This window comes from Anolis sagrei, chromosome X (assembly GCF_037176765.1).
Source record: "Anolis sagrei isolate rAnoSag1 chromosome X, rAnoSag1.mat, whole genome shotgun sequence".
Classification (NCBI taxonomy): domain Eukaryota; kingdom Metazoa; phylum Chordata; class Lepidosauria; order Squamata; family Dactyloidae; genus Anolis; species Anolis sagrei.
Window position 1 is genome coordinate 67351558 of NC_090034.1, and position 19316 is coordinate 67370873.

Here is a 19316-nt window from a genome sequence, read left to right on the forward strand (position 1 = left end):
AGTTCAATACACGGTAACATTATGTAGTAATTACTGTATTTACGAATTTAGCACCAAAGCATCGCAATGTATTGAAACAGCTGTGGATCCAGGTAGGAGGCAGACTGCATTGGATAATACAGAACATTGGATGAGTGAAGGTTGGATAAGCGAGACTCTACTGCAGAGGTCCTCAAACTATGGCCAGAGGTATCCGGCCCTCCAAGGTAATTTACCCGGCCTTCACTCAAGGTCAACCTAAGTCTGAAATGACTTGAAAGCACACAACAACAACAACAATCCTATCTCATCAGCCAAAAGCACGCCCACAATTCCCACTGAAATACAAATAAGCTTATATTTGTTAAAATTGTTCTTCATTTTAATCACTGTATTGTTTTAAAGTGTTTTTGCACTACAAATAAGATATGTGCAGTGTTCATAGGAATTAATTCTTTTTTTTTCAAGTTATAATCCGGCCCTCCAACATTTTGAGGGACTGTGACCTGGCCCTCTGTTTAAAAAGTTTGAGGACCTCTGCTCTACTGTATAGGCAAAAAGGACTCAGGATCTAAGGAGGAGCAAAAATATGACAGCAGGACTGTTGATGATTTTTAGTAGTAATATATATGTGGAAAGATGGCCAAGGCAACAGCCTGTAGGTAAGATAATAGAGCAAAAATAAATCGACTCATTGGTGGTGAAATTGGTCGAGGGCACAGCATCCATTCTCCTGGGGCTGCGCTGCATGAGACACTTTGGGGAATAAAGAACGAAATGCAATTTATCGGATGATTTAGCTTATGCGCCAAAAATAACATCCACATCCAGCAGAATATCTAAAAATGCAAAGTGTTCCAAAGGTCGTGACTGGAGCAGCCAGGACAGTCAGCCTGCCCAGTTACTTGCACAGCAAAAGTACAAAGGTTGGTAGAAGAGGAAAATACTGCCCATCTTGTTTGTCAAGAATTGCACTGCATAGTACAATATTTATTTTGCATAGGAAAGGAACCAGCATCCAAAAAACTCCCTACTTGAAAGATATTATCCCAAATGTTGGATGGTATTGCACTAAGCAGATTAGTCCCTTAGATCAATGTTTCTCAATCTGGGAGTAAGGACCCCTGGGGGGGGGGGGGGTTGCAAAGGGGGTTTCAGAGGGGGTCGCCAAAGACCATCAGAAAATGCATATTTCTGATAGTCTTAGGAACCCTTTTAGAAGAGAAGTCTGAAGAGATTTCTGCCTGTTCTTCCCTTCCTTTTTGGTGTTGCTGAACTACAACTCCCAAAATTCAAAAACGCCCCCACACAACCCTACCAGTATTCAATATTGGTCAGTAAGGTAATGTGCCAAGTTTGGTGCAGATCCATTGTGGGCTGGGTTCAGAGTGCTCTTTGATGGTAGGTGAACTATAAATCCCAGCAACTACAACTCCCAAATGTCTATTTTACCCAAACTCCACCAGTGTTCACATTTGGTCATACTGAGTATGTGTGCCAAGTTTGGTCCAGATCCATCATTGTTTGAGTCCACAGTGCTCTCTGGATGTATGTGAACTACAACTCCAAAACTCAGGGTTAATGTAATTTCTGCTGGTCATGGGGGTTCTGTGTGCCAAGTTTGGTTCAATTCCATTGCTGGTGGAGCTCAGAATACTCCTTGATTGTAGATGAACTATAAATCCCAGAAACTACATCTCCCAAATGACAGAAACAACCCCAACCCCACCAGTATTCAAATTTGGGCGTATTGGGTATTTATGCTAAATTTGGTCCAGTGAAAGAAAATACATCCTGCATATCAGATATTTACATTATGATTCATAACAGTAGCAAAATTACAATTATGAAGTAGCAGCAAAAATAATGTTATGGTTGGGGGTCACCACAACGTGAGGAACTGTATTAAGGGGCCGTGGCATTGAGAATGTTGAGAAACACTGCCTTAGATAATCAATTTCAAGTAAAGTCTACAATCCAGGTTGGCTTTACATCAACACTGGTTTTACATACAACATGTCTTCACGAGCTACACGTCCTCATGTTGTGAAGTCTCCATCTTTGGAGGTTTTGAAACCGAGATTAGATGGCTATCTGTTGGGAGTGTTTGGATTGTGCATTCCTGCATAGCAGAATGGAGTTTGACTAGATGTCCCTATGATTTGATGAATTCGCTTTTGGGCAACTTTGGCCTCAATGCAAAGCGCAAACAAAGCCTTAGGTGTTGGAGGAGGCCTCATCCACCTTCTTCCCCTGCTAGACGTAATAAAAGGATATTTACAATGTGCAAGAGGCAACTGCTGTTTCTGTTTATGAGAGCTCCAGTTTCCTTTGTATGTGCATTTATGAGCTGCTCAGTGCTAAATGTGTTGCACTAATTTGCTTAAATGGACCAATTAATCTGTGAACTCTTTGGTTTGCGTTGGACAGCTCTGTCGCCATTCAAGTGGAATGGAGATGAACCCGTGGCCTAAAGAGAGCAAGGCGGTGTGAGATCCAGCACATGACGGGCTGGAGGGGGCTTGTTCTCCTGGCTGAGACATTGCCTGGGCAGCCATTGGTCTTTAACAGGTCCTTGGCTTCTTGTTTACTTCCTGGCTCTGACTCCCATTGCCTGGCCCTTGGCTTGGCCTCCTGGCTCTCACTCAGCGGTTGCCAACAGCTCAGTTCTGACAGTTTGGCTGGCAGTCGGAAGCCTCACAATTAGCCAGGCCTGATATAAATAACTCCGTGAGCCTGGCCTCACACAGCCTCCGCTTCCTTGCCTGGTCAACAGAGGAAGATTCTGCCGTCTCCTACACTTCATGATATGGCCACTCTTTTCTGAATGCAATGCAATGACGGTCCAATGTGTTTTCGATGGAAGTTGGCATTCCTTGGCATAGGAGCATGTGTCTGAAAGCTATCTGAAAGCCCCTACCTTGGGAAGTCAGATCTGGCCACAGTCGTCCACGCTCTCGTTACATCCCGAATGGATTACTGCAACGCACTCTACATGGGGTTGCCTTTGAAGATTGTTTGGAAACTTCAACTAGTCCAACGGGCGGTGGCCAGATTACTCACCAGAGCGTCATACAGGGAACATACCACCCCTCTGTGATGTCAGCTCCACTGGCTGCCGATCCAGTTCCGAGCACAATTCAAAGTGCTGGGTTTGACCTACAAAACCTTATACGGCTCCGGCCCAGTGTACCTGTCCAAACGTATCTCCTTCTACGTCCCGCCTCGGAGTTTAAGATCTTCTGTGGAGGCCCTGCTCTCGGCCCCACCTCTATCACAAGTGAGATTGCAGGGGACAAGGAACAGGGCCTTCTCGGTGGTGGCCCCTCGCCTGTGGAACTCGCTTCCCAGGGAAATTAGGTCATCGACATCCCTCCTCTCATTTAGAAGGAAACTAAAAACATGGATATGGGACCAGGCGTTTGGGTAATCTGGCAGACAGACAAAGGACAATGACGACTAGAATTGGAAAGAATTATGACAATGCGGAATGAACTTACGGATTTTGAGCTTGGCGAACGTTGATCATTAGATTGGTTTTTTTATTAGTTGTGCTGTATAACTGGATTGTTTTAATTGTTTTTAATTGTTACTGATATATATTTTATCTTACTATTGTATTACTGGCATCGAATTGTACCTTCTGTAAGCCGCCCTGAGTCCCCCCCTCGGGGGTTGAGAAGGGCGGGGTAGAAATGCGCGAAATAAATAAATAAATCTGAGACTTATGAACACATTTCCCCTCTAAAACAGAACTTAGGCACATTGTGACCATTTTTAGGACTGCTTTAGAATGTTGGTTGTAGGATTCTGGGAGACATAGCCTTCAAAAAAGAACTTTCCTGAACTCTGGCTGGAAAAAGGGTCAGCCAGATGCTTCTGGGACTCACAAACAGGCCAAGTAGAAACTTTTAATCTTGCATCCATCTTTAGGCACTGAAAGTAACAACACATCAGACCAACTTGGTAGGGATGCAAATATTGACTTGAATCCTGTTGGTAATATGCAAGTATGTAAGTGAAGAGTAGAGACATCACACTGGCAACAAAGGTCCGCATAGTTAAAGCAATGCTCTTCCCCATAACAACCTATGGATGTGAGAGCTGGATCATAAGGAAGGCTGAGCGAAGGAAGATAGATGCTTTTGAACTGTGGTGTTGGAGGAAAATTCTGAGAGTGCCTTGGACCGTGAGAAGATCAAACCAGTCCATACTCCAGGAAATAAAACCCGACTGCTCACTCGAGGGAAGGATTTAGAGGCAAAGATGAAGTACTTTGGCTACATAATGAGAAGACGGGAAAGCTTGGAGGGTGGTTTACAATGGCAACGGTTCCATGCCCCAAAACACCATAAAACATTTTAAAACATTAACACATAATATAAAACCATAACAAGAATATTGAAACATAGATCATTTGCATCTCTTAATAAAAAAACATTGTCCCATCTCAGGGAAAATGGGCTGGAGAAAATGGAAGGAAAAAAGAAGAGGGGCAGAACAAGGACAAGAAGGATGAACGGTACCCTTGAAGTGGCTTTACTTTGAAGGAGCTGGGGGTGGCCACGGCTGACAGGGAGCTCTGGTGTGGGCTAGTCCATGTGGTTATGAAGAGTCAAAAGTGACTGAACGAATAAACCGGATCGGGGTATAGGGTGGCAACCTGTGCTGGACGGGGTTACACTCCCCCTGAAGTTAGAGGTCCGCAGTTTGGGTGTCCTCTTGGACTCATCACTTACGCTTGAGGCTCAGGCGTCAGCGGTGGCTGGGAGGGCCTTTGCACAATTGAGACTCGTGCGCCAACTGTGACCGTACCTTGTGAAGGCTGATCTGGCCTTGGTCACCTCCAGATTGGACTACTGCAATGCACTCTACGTGGGGCTGCCCTTGAAAACGGCCCGGAAATTCCAACTGGTCCAACGGGCGGTGGCCAGGTTGTTAACTGGTGCACCTTATAGAGAGAGGTCAACCCTCCTGTTTAAGGAGCTCCATTGGCTGCTGTTCATTTTCCAGTCCCAATTCAAGGTGCAGGTGCTTACCTACAAAGCCCTAAACGGTTTGGGACCTGCCTACCTCCGTATATGAACCCACACGATCTCTCCGATCATCTGGAGAGGCCCTGCTCACGATCCCACCTGCGTCGCAAGTGCGTTTGGTGGGGACGAGGGACAGGGCCTTCTCTGTGGTAGCCCCCCAACTCTGGAACTCTCTCCCCAGGACATCAGACAAGCCCCAACGTTGGCAGTCTTTAGGAAGAGCTTGAAGACGTGGCTGTTCCAGTGTGCCTTTTCAGAATAGGAAACTCCTAGCATCATGTCCCAAATGCACTTTATCAGAGATTTAAGATTGTCTGCACACCGCACCTACCTCTAAAAACCTATACATTTCACCTGTCATGTCCAGCACTTTTAAAATTTTATTCATTACATTTGGCCCGGCCTTTAGTTTTAAATGCGTCGTGGTGTTATTGTTCTAATGTTTATTGTTATTGCTTAATGTTTATTGTTTTGCTTTATGAGTTTCATTGTTGTATTTGTTATGTTGTTGTTTTATTGAGGGCCTTGGCCTTTTGTAAGCCGCACCGAGTCCTTCAGGAGATGTTAGTGGGGTATAAAGTAAGATAATAATAATAATAATAATAATAATAATAACAACAAAACCTGCATACCTTGGTTTTGTGTGTTGTTTTTTTGTGGGTAAAGTAACCCTTTATGCCCTGTCCCAAACTCTTCCCTGGGCAGATGTTGGGTGCTGGGGTGCTGTTGTCGGTTCTGGCCCAACTTACCTGTCTGAACACATCTTCCCTTATGAATCTGCTAGTACTTTAAGATCATCCGGGAAGGCCCTGCTCTCAATCCCACCTGTGTCACAAACTCGTTTGGTGGGGATGAGAGAAAGGGCCTTCTCAGTGGTGGCCCCTTGGTTATGGAACACCCTTCCTGGGGATATTAGATCGGCCCCCTCCCTCCTAACATTTCAGAAAAGAGTCAAGACTTGGTTGTTTGAGCAAGTGTTTGAAAATGCAAGGTAAAACTTGAAGTAAAAACTAGGCTCTTCAAGCAAGCATTTGGAACCTCGGAATAAACAAACTTGAATCGGAAAATGACCCAGGAACGGCCCAAGGCAATGGAACGGATGAGGATTTGAACGAGATTGCATAGTTTTTTTTGGTTTTTTTAATTGTTATTATGCACTGTTTTTATGTTTAAATGCACTATAATGTTACTTTCTTGTTTATCAATGTATGTATTTTTATGGCATCGAATTGTGCCGACTGTGTAAGCCGCCCTGAGTCGCTTTCGGGCTGATATGGGCGGGATAGAAATAATGTAAATAAATAAATAAAATAAAAGACATAGGAATTGGAACGACTGGACGACGAGATAGGACAATGTTTTTTTATTAAGAGACGCAAATGATCTATGTTTTAATATTCTTGTTATGGTTTGATATTATGTGTTAATGTTTTTAAATGTTTTGTGGTGTTTTTGGGCATCGAATCGTTGCCATTGTAAACCGCCCTGAGTTGCCTGAGGGCTGAAAAGGGCAATATACAAAAATAGTAAATAAATAAACAAATAAATACTATGGGCATTAGAAATGTGGGGAGAAGAGGGAAAGGATATGACAGATCACTGGGAATTGTCTTCTGTGCCAGTTGCAGTTCTTTAAACATAGGGAAGAGATACAAAAACCATATTCTCACCTGCAACCATATTCTCACCTGCTAAAGAAATACCCCCAGGCTTTACCTCTGGCTGGAGGAGCATGTAGCACTGCACATGGCGCTTTATTTATACCATGCTAATCCTCATGTGCAAGAGGAGGACTCACCAGAGGCTGTTCTTTTGCTTGTTGTCAGCTTCCTACGTCTCACGGGGAAGAAAGTTACAGCTGCCAGTCCCAATTAAAACCTCAGTAGTGGGGCATAGCAAGAAGGCCAAGGGAAACAAACAACAAATAGCTTGGAGTGGAAGAAATAGGAGGCAGGAGCTTTAGAATAGGAGAAGCACTGCAAATGTCTCCATTAGACCTGACTCCAGGGAGTGGAGAGTAGTGAACGGCTTGGGCAACAGCTGAGACCAATCTGCCTGATTGGAGAGGGCATCCAAGAGAACTGGAATCCCAGGGAGCCAAAAACAAGCCCTTTCCCAAATGAGAAAGTAGCCATGGGTCTTAGCAGATCCCTTCTTGTTATTGGTTTGTTTGTAGTTTCCCCGGTTCATTGGGTCTCTAACATATCCAACTGATCCCTGCTTGGGATCCTCGACCTGCAAACATTTGCCAGAGTGGTATCAAGGTCTGTATCTTGAAGCCACCTACCAAAGCTTGGGCTGCATACATTTTCCTTGGCTGAAGTCTCTCCAAGATAAAAATATATTGTCGAAGGCTTTCATGGCTGGAATCACTAGGTTGTTGTAGGTTTTTTCGGGCTATAGGGCCATGTTCTAGAGGCATTTCTCCTGACGTTTCGCCTGCATCTATGGCAAGCATCCTCAGAGGTAGTGAGGTCTGTTGGAAATAGGAAAATGGGTTTATATATCTGTGGAATGACTGGGGTGGGGCAAAGAACTCTCTGCTGAAGCTAGGTGTGAATGTTTCAGCTGACGTGTGAAAAAGATCTTGGAGTCCTCGTGGACAACAAGTTAAACATGAGCCAACAATGTGATGTGGCGGCAAAAAAAGCCAATGGGATTTTGGCCTGCATCAATAGGAGCATAGTGTCTAGATCTAAGGAAGTAATGCTACCCCTCTATTCTGCTTTGGTTGGACCACATCTGGAATATTGTGTCCAATTCTGGGCACCACAATTCAAGAGAGATATTGACAAGCTGGAATGTGTCCAGAGGAGGGCGACTAAAATGATCAAGGGTCTGGAGAACAAGCCCTATGAGGAGCGGCTTAGGGAACTGGGCATGTTTAGCCTGAAGAAGAGAAGGCTGAGAGGAGATATGATAGCCATGTATAAATATGTGAGAGGAAGTCACAGGGAGGAGGGAGCAAGCTTGTTTTCTGCTTCCCTGGAGACTAGGACGCGGAACAATGGCTTCAAATTACAAGAGAGGAGATTCCATCTGAACATTAGGAAGAACTTCCTGACTGTGAGAGCCGTTCAGCAGTGGAACTCTCTGCCCCGGAGTGTGGTGGAGGCTCTTTCTTTGGAAGTTTTTAAGCAGAGGCTAGATGGCCATTTGTCAGGGGTGATTTGAATGCAATATTCCTGCTTCTTGGCAGGGGGTTGGACTGGATGGCCCAAGAGGTCTCTTCCAACTCTTTGATTCTATGATTCTATGACCACCTTCATTAGCATTTGAAGGCTTGGCTGAGCCTGGGAAAATGTTCTGTTGAGAGGTGTTAAGATGTGCCTGGTTGTTTCTGCTGTTTTGCTGTAGTAATTTTAGAGTTTTTTTAATACTGGTAGCCAGATTTTGTTCATTTTCATGGTCTCCTCCTTTCTGTTGAAATTGTCCACATGCTTGTGGATTGCCTTATCTTTCTCACCTCACTCAAAAGTTAGGTTCCACCGAGATTTGAACTCGGATCGCTGAGAGGAAACAACCAGGCACATCTTAACACCTCTCAACAGAACATTTTCCCAGGCTCAGCCAAGCCTTCAAATGCTAATGAAGGTGGTCAGCTGAAACATTCACACCTAGCTTCAGCAGAGAGCTCTTTGCCCCACCCCAGTCATTCCACAGATATATAAACCCATTTTCCTATTTCCAACAGACCTCACTACCTCTGAGGATGCTTGCCATAGATGCAGGCGAAACGTCAGGAGAAATGCCTCTAGAACATGGCCCTATAGCCCGAAAAAACCTACAAGAACCTAAAAATATATTTCTTCCTACCTTAGAGGTTCTGGGTGTGCTTGAGAGGGTGTGCAAATGGGGGCATCCAATGTACCACTTCTCATGAAGTCTACAGACTCCATATCATTTAGGCACTTGTTGGGTCATAGCTCCAATAAAAGAGCCAGTATTCTGAGCATTGGACTACAAATCTGGAGACCAATACAATTAAACTGCATTATTAGAGTTACAGACCCCCTTTGTGGCACAGCAGGTTAAATTGCTGAGCTGCTGAACTTGCTGACTGAAAGATTAGCAGTTTGAATCCAGGGAGCAGGATGACCTCCCGCTGTTAGCCCCAGCTTCTGCTAGCCTAGCAGTTTGAAAACATGCAAATGTGAATAGATCAATAGGTACTGCTTCTGCGGGAAGGTAACAGTGCTCCATGCAGTCATGCTGGCCACATGACCTTGGATGTGTCTATGGACAATGCTGGCTCTTCAACTTTTTTTTTTTGTCGTGTCAGGAGCGACTTGAGAGACTGGAAGTCGCTTCTGGTGTGAGAGAATTGGCTGTCTGCAAGGACGTTGCCCAGGGGTTGCCCAGATGATTTGATGTTTTTATCATCCTCGTGGAAGGCTTCTCTCATGTCCCTGCATGAGGAGTTGGAGCTGATAGAGGGAGCTCATCCACCTCTCCCTGGATTCGAACCTGCGACCTGTTGGTCTTCAGTCCTGTCGGCACAGGGATTTAACCCACTGCGCCACTGGGGGCTCTGGCTCTTCAACTTAGAAATGGAGATGAGTACTAGACTAGACTTAATGTCAGGGGAAACCTTTACCTTTTTCCTCATTTGAGTCTACATTGATCACATAATGCAGTTTCAAACTGTGTAATACAGGGGTCCTCAAACTACGGCCCGAGGGCTGGATATGGCCCTCGGCCGTATCCAGCCCGGCCCTCGCTTAGGGTCAACCTAAGTCTGAAATGACTTGAAAGAACACAACAACAACAATCCCATCTCATCAGCCAAAAGCAGGCCCACACTTCCCATTGAAATACTAATAAGTTTATATTTGTTAAAATTGTTCTTCATTGTAATCATTGTATTGCTTTTTAAGTGTTTTTTGTACTACAAATAAGATATGTACAGTGTGCATAGGGATTCATTCGTGTTTTTTCAAATTATAATCCGACCCTCCAACACTTTGAGGGACTGTGATCTGGCCCTCTGTTTAAAAAGTTTGACGACCCTTGGTGTAATAGATCCACCTTAGAGTCGCCTTGTTGGAATCTAATCCCTTCCCTATTTATTTTGAGTTAAATCAGTGCAAACTATCTTTGTACTTTAAAAGCAATTGAAGGAAGTTGGGTAAAAAGGGGAAATGGGGGGAGAGAAGAAAAACTGGTGCATTTTAAAAGCAGCGAAGAAATGGGATGAGTGAGGATTATTTATTTATTTATTTATTTATTTACGGCGCTTATATGCTGCCCTTCTCACCACGAAGGGTACTCAGAGCGGCTTACAATATATATTTCCATACAATATATTATATTATTAGCAAAGTACAATATCAGTATATATTACTATATTGCACTATACCATTATATTGTAATATTATTAGTAATATTACATGTAATTAAATATATACATATTTATATTCAGGCCTATCCCTACTAAACTGGGATGACTGAAGCCTTTTTTGCTCATCACAGCATTTGTTTATCAGTACATCAAAATCACAAAGAGATTTGCTCCATGCCATGTCCCTGGGTAACCTGATTTGGAGTATTTTTGTTGTCAGGACAAAGTCTCAGGGACAGAAAGGTAGACAGATATGCCCACCCTTGCTGTAAGTGCTCTTGACCACTTCTGAATGAACTCTTTGCAGAGGGAACAAAACTGAAAATCCTATTGTGCTGTATCCCCAGCCAGGGTGGTGGATCTATGGTAGAACAAGATGCCACGTGAATCCCATTCACGAGAGTGTCGGCTTCTCTGTGTTGCACGCTACATATCCGCCGGGATAATGAGAGGCCTCTCCTGAGAAGACAGAATCTGGGGCTGAGTGGATTAATGAAGAGTGGATTTCTCCCACTCTGTGGGGCGCCTAGCACAGCATGTAACGCCTCTGCTAATGCACTGTGCTTTTCAGCGACTGGTTTATCTGCCTTAATACAATCGGTATCACAGGGCTGATTGATAGCGGGTCCCATTGTGTCAGGATCTAGCAAAACTAGAGCCACAGACGGCAGCTCAGAATTAATGTGCTCTGCTTTGCTGACACTTTCCTCCATTCTTTTTCTCTCTTTTAGGAAGTTGGCGCTTTGTAGCTGCAGTTCTTCAAGTCAGACTGGGTAAGAAGAAGAAGAATTGGTTAGGGACAGAAGAAAGCAGTCCGATGAGGTGACAGAAATGAATGAAACAGGAATAGGAGCCTAAAGAAGACTTGCAGATTTGCTTATCTGCAATCAGAAAGGTTGCCTTGATACACAAAGATTTCCAAGAGATAGCCAGGTTATATTGCGTCTGCGTTGAACTCACAATTTCAGCAACCAGATACCACTTTCACTGCTACACCTCTAGCCAATGGGAGTTTGGGATATGTAATTTAGCGAGGTATAGAGTATTATTTATTTATTTATTTACTATATTTATATACTGCCCCTCTCAGCCCAGAGGCGACTCGGAACGGTTCACAAATTGGCAACAATTTGATGCCTCAACAATTATTATAAGTAAAAACAATTAAGAAATTCTGTTAAAAACAATACCATATGATATAAAAATATATTAAAAAAACATACAAAGCCTTAAAAGACAAAGATCCACCCAGAGGAAAAGTGTCCTTGCTATACATCAAGAGAACCACTGACCGCATAGGGAAGTGGATGAGGAAACACAACATACAAACTATCTACAGACCCACCAAGAAAATCCAACAAATATTACGTTCAGCAAAGGACAAGAGGGATCCTCTCACTTCTGTAGGAGTCTACCGTATACCATGCAGCTGTTGACACAAGTCTACATAGGGACCACCAAACGCAGCATTGCCCATACACGAATCAAGGAACATGAAAGGCACTGTGGACTACTTCAACCAGAGAAGTCAGCCATAGCAGAGTACCTGATGAACCAACCTGGGCACAGCATTTTATTTGAGAACACAGAAATGCTGGACCACTCTAACAACCACCATGTCAGACTACACAGAGAAGCCACTGAAATCCACAAGCATGTGGACAATTTCAACAGAAAGGAGGAAACCATGAAAATGATCAAAATCTGGCTACCAGTATTAAAAAACTCTAAAATTACAACAGCAAAACAACAGAGAGGAAACAACCAGGGACATTTAATCACCTCTCAACAAAAGATTGCCCCAGGCACTGCCAGACCATCAAATGCTAGTCAAGGTGGTCAGTTGAAACATTCACACCTAGGTCCAACAGACAAGAGTTCTTTTTCCCACCATGGTCATTCCACATTCCATTTCCCTAGTTCCAATAGACCTCACTACCTCTGAGGATGCTTGCCATAGATGCAGGTGAAACGTCAGGAGAGAATGCCTCTAGAACGTGGACACATAGCCCCGAAAAAACCTACAACAACCCAGTAATTCCGGCCATGAAAGCCTTCGACAATACATAACACAAACACATGACACACAAGGTACCTTTGCCGTGAGAAGCTTCAATGATCCACGTGCAGTTTAAATTGTTGGGGTAGAAATCAGGAAAGCCGGGTGAGAGCACGGTACCACTGGATCCACGAATGTAGCCTCCGCAGAGAGCTGTGAAGGGGCAGGAAAAGAGAGGTAGAAATTCAGATATGGATTTTCAACTGAAGGATGGGGAAACTTCTCAGTGCTTCTTCTGTGACTCAGAACCTAACAGATACCTATGCCATGTATGTAATCCTCATACATATGCACATCAACATCTATTGAGGAAAAGGCCTAAATAAAGAGTATTCAGGTGAAATGAAAAATGTGATCAAAGTCGTCTTCATCTCCTATGGAGTGCTGGGTGGCATTTAGGAAGGAAAATTCCTCCACCTCCACTATAATGAGATGGATAGATGGTTGGATGGATGGATGGCTAGATAGAGGACAGACGGATGTCCGCAATGCAGCCATGGCACCGTGGTTGTGGAATGTTATTGTATTGGAAGTCCAGTTGGTGGTGACACAGGTCTTATTTCACAGGAAAACTTAACTTTTTTCAGAAACCTTTGAGTCTCAATGACTTTACCCTATGTGTACAGATCAGTGGTTCCCAGCCTGTGGTCCATGGGCCAAAAGAATGAAAATATTGCCTGTGGCCTCACCATTACTACACAGTTGCTGTGAAACCATGCAGCAACAAGAGCAACCAGTCTTGTGAAACTGTCGTATAGTGCCAAGGCAAAAGGGATGCTGGGAGGGGAGAGGATCATTATCCACAAAAGATTACGACTACCACATCAGTTCTAGATTATCAAATATGCTTTTTTGTGGGTGAGCAGATGGCGACTACTGGATGGCATATCAGGAACTTGAACTGATGTGGTTTATCTGAATCAGCACCCCGAATAACCAAACCAAATCTAAGGTTGATCCAAAACTGATTCATAACCCTTTTGGTACTAATTTTGGAGAGTGCACCATGGTCAAAGTGGTCCCTGGTCAAAAAAAAGTTGGTTACCAATAGTATAGATATATAGGTAAAGGTAAAGGTTGTCCCCTGACATTAAGTCCAGTCATATCCGACTTTGGGGGTTGGTGCCCATCTCCATTTCTATGCCAAAGATCCGGCATTGTCTGTAGACACCTCCAAAGTCATGTGGCCAGCATGACTGCACGGAGCGGCGTTACCTTCCCGCCGGAATCTACTCACATTTGCATGTTTTTGAACTGATAAGTTGGCAGAAGCTGGGGCTGACAGTGGAAGCTCACGCCGCTCCCTGGATTCAAATTTGCGACCTTGAAACTGCCAATATTTTGGTCAGCAAGTTCTGCAGCTCAGCGGTTTAACCTGCTATTCCACCGGGGCAGAAGTTGGGGCTAACAGTGGCAGCTTACCCCGCTCCCCAGAGTTGAAACCTCCAATATTTTGGTCAGCAAGTTTAGCAGCTCAGCGGTTTAACCCACTGAGCCATCAGGGGCTCCCACATGTGTGTGTGTGTGTGTGGATAGATAGATAGATAGATAGATAGATAGATAGATAGATAGATGGATATAGAGATATATGGTTTTATATTATTTCAACATCAACTTTTCAAAATATCCAATACTCTTAGTTTTATGGTCTTAGATTTACGTTGCTCTACTTGACTTTAATTTAAGATCCCCAGAGACATTACCATATGAAATAGAAATATTGAAAATAACCGTAATCAATACACAATACACTAGAACTGACGTGACATTTTCTATACCCCCCGCCCCACACACAATGGAAGTATGGAAGCTTTCCATGCTTACCCTCACAGCTGGGAAGGGGTCTGCTCCATTGAAAATTGGGTTCACATTCCAGGGCTTCATTGTCACTTAAAGTATATCCTGGGTCACAGCCGAAGGTCACCAAAGCACCGACGTAGAAATCATCCCCATGCCGTAGGCCATTGACGGGTATCCCTGGGTCCAAACAGTGGTCGGACTGAAGTTTTACCGCTGCAAAGAACATAGATGTATACATTTATCCCTCAGAGCTCATGATCCTGATTCTGAATCATGCAGAATCATAAAATTGCTGCCTTCCCCAACTTAATCGGTTTTAAAATGTAGGAGGAGAGGTCACGTATGAGAAACTGCTGGAGAGTGAAACCTGACAGATTTCCATTTGGAGACCTTCTCTTCTGAAGGTACTGTTTCAAAAAGTACCCTCAGAAAATATAGTGGAGACATTTTTTAAAAATGTAATTTGATAGGGGCAGTCCAAAGTAAAAAAATTAAAAAGGTAAAGGTTTTCCCGGACTTTAAGTCTAGTCGTATCTCACTCTGGGGATGTGTGTGCGCGCCCATCTCCATTTCTAAGCTGAAGAACTGGCATTGTCCGTAGACACCTCCAAGGTCATGTGAGGGCATGACTGCACGGACCGCCATTACCTTCCTGCAGAAGCGGAACCTATTGATCTACTCACATTTGCATGGTTTTGAACTGCTAGGTTGGCAGAAGTTGGGTCTAACAGCAGCAGCTTACCCCGCTCCCCAGAGTTGAACCTCCAATATTTTGGTCAGCAAGTTCTGCAGCTCAGCGGTTTAACCTGCTATGCCACCGGGGGCTCCTTTACATTCTAGGCAATAGTTATTAGATTCCATGTCAGTTTGGTTGAGGACTTTAAACCAGCATTTTCCAGTCTTTGGTCCTCCAGGACTTTAGCTCCTGGAATTCCTGACAGTTGATCAAGCTGGCTGGGGCTTCTGGGAATTGAAGTCCCAAATATCTGGAGACCCAAAGACTGGGACCCACTCTTCAAGACTGAAGTTCACAGGAGCTACCTATGGTACTGAAACTATTTGGGGAATAGGATTCAATACAGTGGCAAGCTGGCATGTGGCTGGCATGACTGCATGGACCGCCATTACCTTCCTGCAGAAGCAGTACCTATTGATCTACTCACACTTGCATGTTTTTGAACTGCTAGGTTTGTAGAAACTGGATCTAACAGTAGGAGTTCACCCTGCTCCCCGGATTCGAACCGCCAACTTTTGGTCAGCAAGTTCAGCAGCTCAGCGGTTTAACCCGCTGCGCCACGAAGTAAGAATAGGTACACCTGTTTTTATTTCTGACATAACCTCAGGGATAAGCGGCGCATCATTTTTCTTTGTCCACAGATAACTTGATTTAGAATAGTACAAATAAGACATAAGCAAAGTGTGACCCATTGGTTACATGTGGACCCAAGAGTCATTCTGGAACTCCAGGACCCCTATGGACTGTTTTCAATTTTTCTCCCTCCCCGCTCCCAGAATTGAGTTTTGTTAGCAAGGTGATAGAGCGAGGCCATTCAAGTTATCTTGGGAAGTAAAAGAGATGTGTTATCATCTGATACTTGCCCATAACTAGACTCTAGATCAGAGGTCCTCAAACTTTTTAAACAAACTGTTGGAGGGCTGGATTATAATTTGAAATAAACAAAACATGAATGAATTCCTATGCACACTGCACATACTGTATCTTATGTGTAGTGCAAAAAAAAAAATAATACTCAAAAACAATATAATAATTAAAATGAAGAAAATTTTTCACGAACCTAAACTTATTAGTATTTCAATGGGAAGTGTGGGCCTGCTTTTGGCTGATTGTTGTTGCTGTGTGCTTTCTAGTCGTTTTAGACTTAGGTTGACCCTGAGCGAGGGCCAGGTAAATGACCTTCGAGGGCCGTATCCGGCCCCCGGGCCTTAGTTTGAGGACCCCTGCTCTAAATGAAAAGAAATTTTGGTATCATCGCGAGGCATTGGAGTGTTGGAGCTTCAAAGCTCAGCATCATAATTTCCTGTGAGTTTTCTCTATCACTTTTCTTTTTCATTTGTTTTTGATCACTGCCCATGTTGGAATTCACTGTTTCCCACAATGCTGAGATTATGACCAACTCTGAAGGCTTTCATATTTGTCTAACAGTCCAAACAGTCTAAGTCAAGGAAACTCAAAGAAACAATAGCTGCCACTTAGTTTAAAGAAGCTCTTAATGATGCTGGCAAGGGAATAACCACCTCCGTTTTTTGACTTACTTTCATAGCGGATCTGAAAGCCGACATCAGAGTGGCTCTTGTCGGTGGTGAAGAGGAGGTAGAGGAAATTGCTGGTGCTAATGAGGAATTGGGGCACCTGAGTCCCATCGTACACCCCTATCAATGGCGATGAATAGGACTTGCCATCGCGCACTTCCAGTGTGTCATAATTCACCTCTGTTTTAAATCTGCAAAGGGGAAAGAGAAGTACATGTAGAAAGAAGTGGAAAATTCTTCCTTTTCACTATCTTCTACTTTGGTCTGGATCACATAGATATTGGGTTTAAGTAAGGTCCATTAAACATGGCTACAATGATGGCATATACTAGAACTTATCTAATATATTATATGTATATATATCTTGTAAGCCGCTCTGAGTCACCTTCGGGGTGAGAAGGGCAGTATATAAATGTCGTAAATGACTTAAATCAAGGAATAGTTTTCTAAGATCTACAGAGACACTCGCTGGAACACCTCAGCAAGCGAGAGGCCAAAAGTGGCAGGCTCAAACCCGGAACCTCAATCAATGGCTGATACCAAATGAGAGACTCCCTCCCGGCACACAGAAAACTGGGCGACTTGGAAGGCGCTGAACAGACTGCACTTTGGCACCACGAGATGAATAGCCAATCTTAAGAAATGGGGCTACAAAGTGGAATCCACTACATGTGAATGTGGAGAAGAGCAAACTACAGACCACCTACTGCAATGCAACCTGAGCCCTGCCACATGCACAATGGAGGACCTTCTTGCAGAAACACCAGAGGCACTCCAAGTGGCCAGCTACAGGTCAAAGGACATTTAATAGAATACCAAGTCTGCAAACTTTGTGTTTTGTTTGTTTGCTTGTTTGTTTTAATGCACTACAACTGTTTTGGTTCGCTCCTGACACGATAAATAAATCAATCAATCAACATATTTCCCATTTCTGGTTTTACCCCAGGAAATATAAACAGGAAAGCATGGCTCATTGGTAAAGCACATGCTTTGAGGGAAGATGACAGATCTTTCTTGAATGACTGTCTATAACACTGGTTCTCAACCTGTGTTTCCCCAGGTGTTTTGGCCTACAACTCCCAGATATTCCAGTCAGCTTACCAGCTGTTAGGATTTCTGGGAGTTGTAGGCCAAAACATCTGGGGACCCACAGGTTGAGAACCCTGATCTATAATAATAATAATAATCATCATCATCATCATCTTTATTTATACCCCACCACCATCTCCCCAAAGGGGACTCAAAGCGGCTTACATGAGGCCAAGCCCAAACAACAATTACGATAAAGAAAAACCAAAAACACAAACCGAAAACGCAACCAATAAATAGTACTATAAAACAAATGAATACATAATAATATACAAATTACAATATACACAGGCACGTGTATATTGTAATTTGTACATATACATGGTCAAGTACCTAGCAAGTTGCATCTCCATTCAAGAGTGCTTCAGGATTGCCAAAAAACCAATAATAACCTCACATAAAACCATTGAAACAATGGAATATACCTATGAGTTGTTGTAGGTTTTTCTGGCTATATGGCCATGTTCTAGAAGCATTCTTTCCTAATGTTTCACTTGCCATAGATGCAGGCAAAATGTCAGGAGAGAATGCTTCTAGAACATGGCCATACAGCCCGAAAAATCTACAACAACCCAGTGATTCAGGCCATGAAAGCCTTCGACAATACATTGAATTTACCTTTGTGCACACTCATCATTCAATAATTGAATAAAATACATAACATGGTCAAGTACCTAGTAAGCTGCATTCTAGAGTGCTTCAGGATTGCCAAGAAACCAATAATAGCCTCATATAGAACCATTGGATGGCATCCTTGAAGTGACTGGACTGACCTTGAAGGAGTTGGGGGTGGTGACGGCCAACAGGGAGCTCTGGCGTGGGCTGGTCCATGAGGTCACGAAGAGTCGGAGACGACTGAACGAATGAACAACAACATAGAACCATTGAATCAATGGAATTTACTTTTGTGCTCACTCACCATTCATCAATTGAATAAATCAGTGGTTCTCAACCTGTGGGTCCCCAGGTGTTTTGGCCAACAACTCCCCGAAATCCCAGCCAGTTTACCAGCTGTAAGGATTTCTGGGAGTTGAAGGCCAAAACATCTGGGGACCCACAGATTGAGAACCTGCGGAATAAATGAATCTACTCTAGTTGTAATGCATCAATAAGATTTTGAAAACAATAGCACTGATGCCAACAATCACCTGTCAAAAGTAATTTTGATTGGGTATCCTGGCTGAGCTTCGATGACCCAGGCACAATTCAGAGAATCCTTGTAGAAGCCTGGCCAACCTGGAGACAGAATCATTCCACTTGGAGAGGTCAGATGGCCGCCACACGGAGCTGTTGATGGGACAAGAGAAAACATGGAAGTTGGAAAGAAATAAACACAAGACCAGAGTTTTTTACTTCTATAATATAAGTAGTCACACTTCTGTATCGAAGGCAAAAAGTTTTATCTAAGTGACATTTTTTAAAAAACAAGACTGTGCTGCCCCAATTCTCTAAATGGAATTGCAGGCTTCCACAAAAAAGTGCAGCTGTCCTGATGTTAAACTGCAAATCCCTGCAGCCCTAGCCAACCAAACCAATGAGGAGGGATTTCCCTGCTTCTTGGCATGGGGTTGGACTGGATGGCCCATGAGGTCTCTTCCAACTCTATAATTCTATGAAGAATGCTGGGTACTGCAGTTTAGTAACATTTAGAGCACAATACAAAGCACAGAATGTGAAACATCCAATAGCTCGGATCCATCATTTAGTGAAACTGCAACTCCTAAAAGAAACACCAAAGGGG

The 19316-nt window shown here is 43.6% G+C and overlaps 1 protein-coding gene across 5 annotated transcripts in view; it reads right to left on the bottom strand.

Annotated features, from left to right (window-relative positions):
• CSMD2 (CUB and Sushi multiple domains 2) overlaps nt 1–19316 on the bottom strand; it is a 984984-nt gene that overhangs the window by 271250 nt on the left and 694418 nt on the right. For all 5 annotated transcript variants that reach the window (XM_067473669.1, XM_067473670.1, XM_060784605.2 and 2 more), the window contains 4 exons: nt 18724–18862; nt 16490–16677; nt 14240–14428; nt 12452–12568 (listed from right to left, as the gene is read on the bottom strand). In XM_067473669.1, the coding sequence (XP_067329770.1) occupies nt 12452–12568; nt 14240–14428; nt 16490–16677; nt 18724–18862 (633 nt within the window). The remainder of the gene's footprint in view (nt 1–12451; nt 12569–14239; nt 14429–16489; nt 16678–18723; nt 18863–19316) is intronic.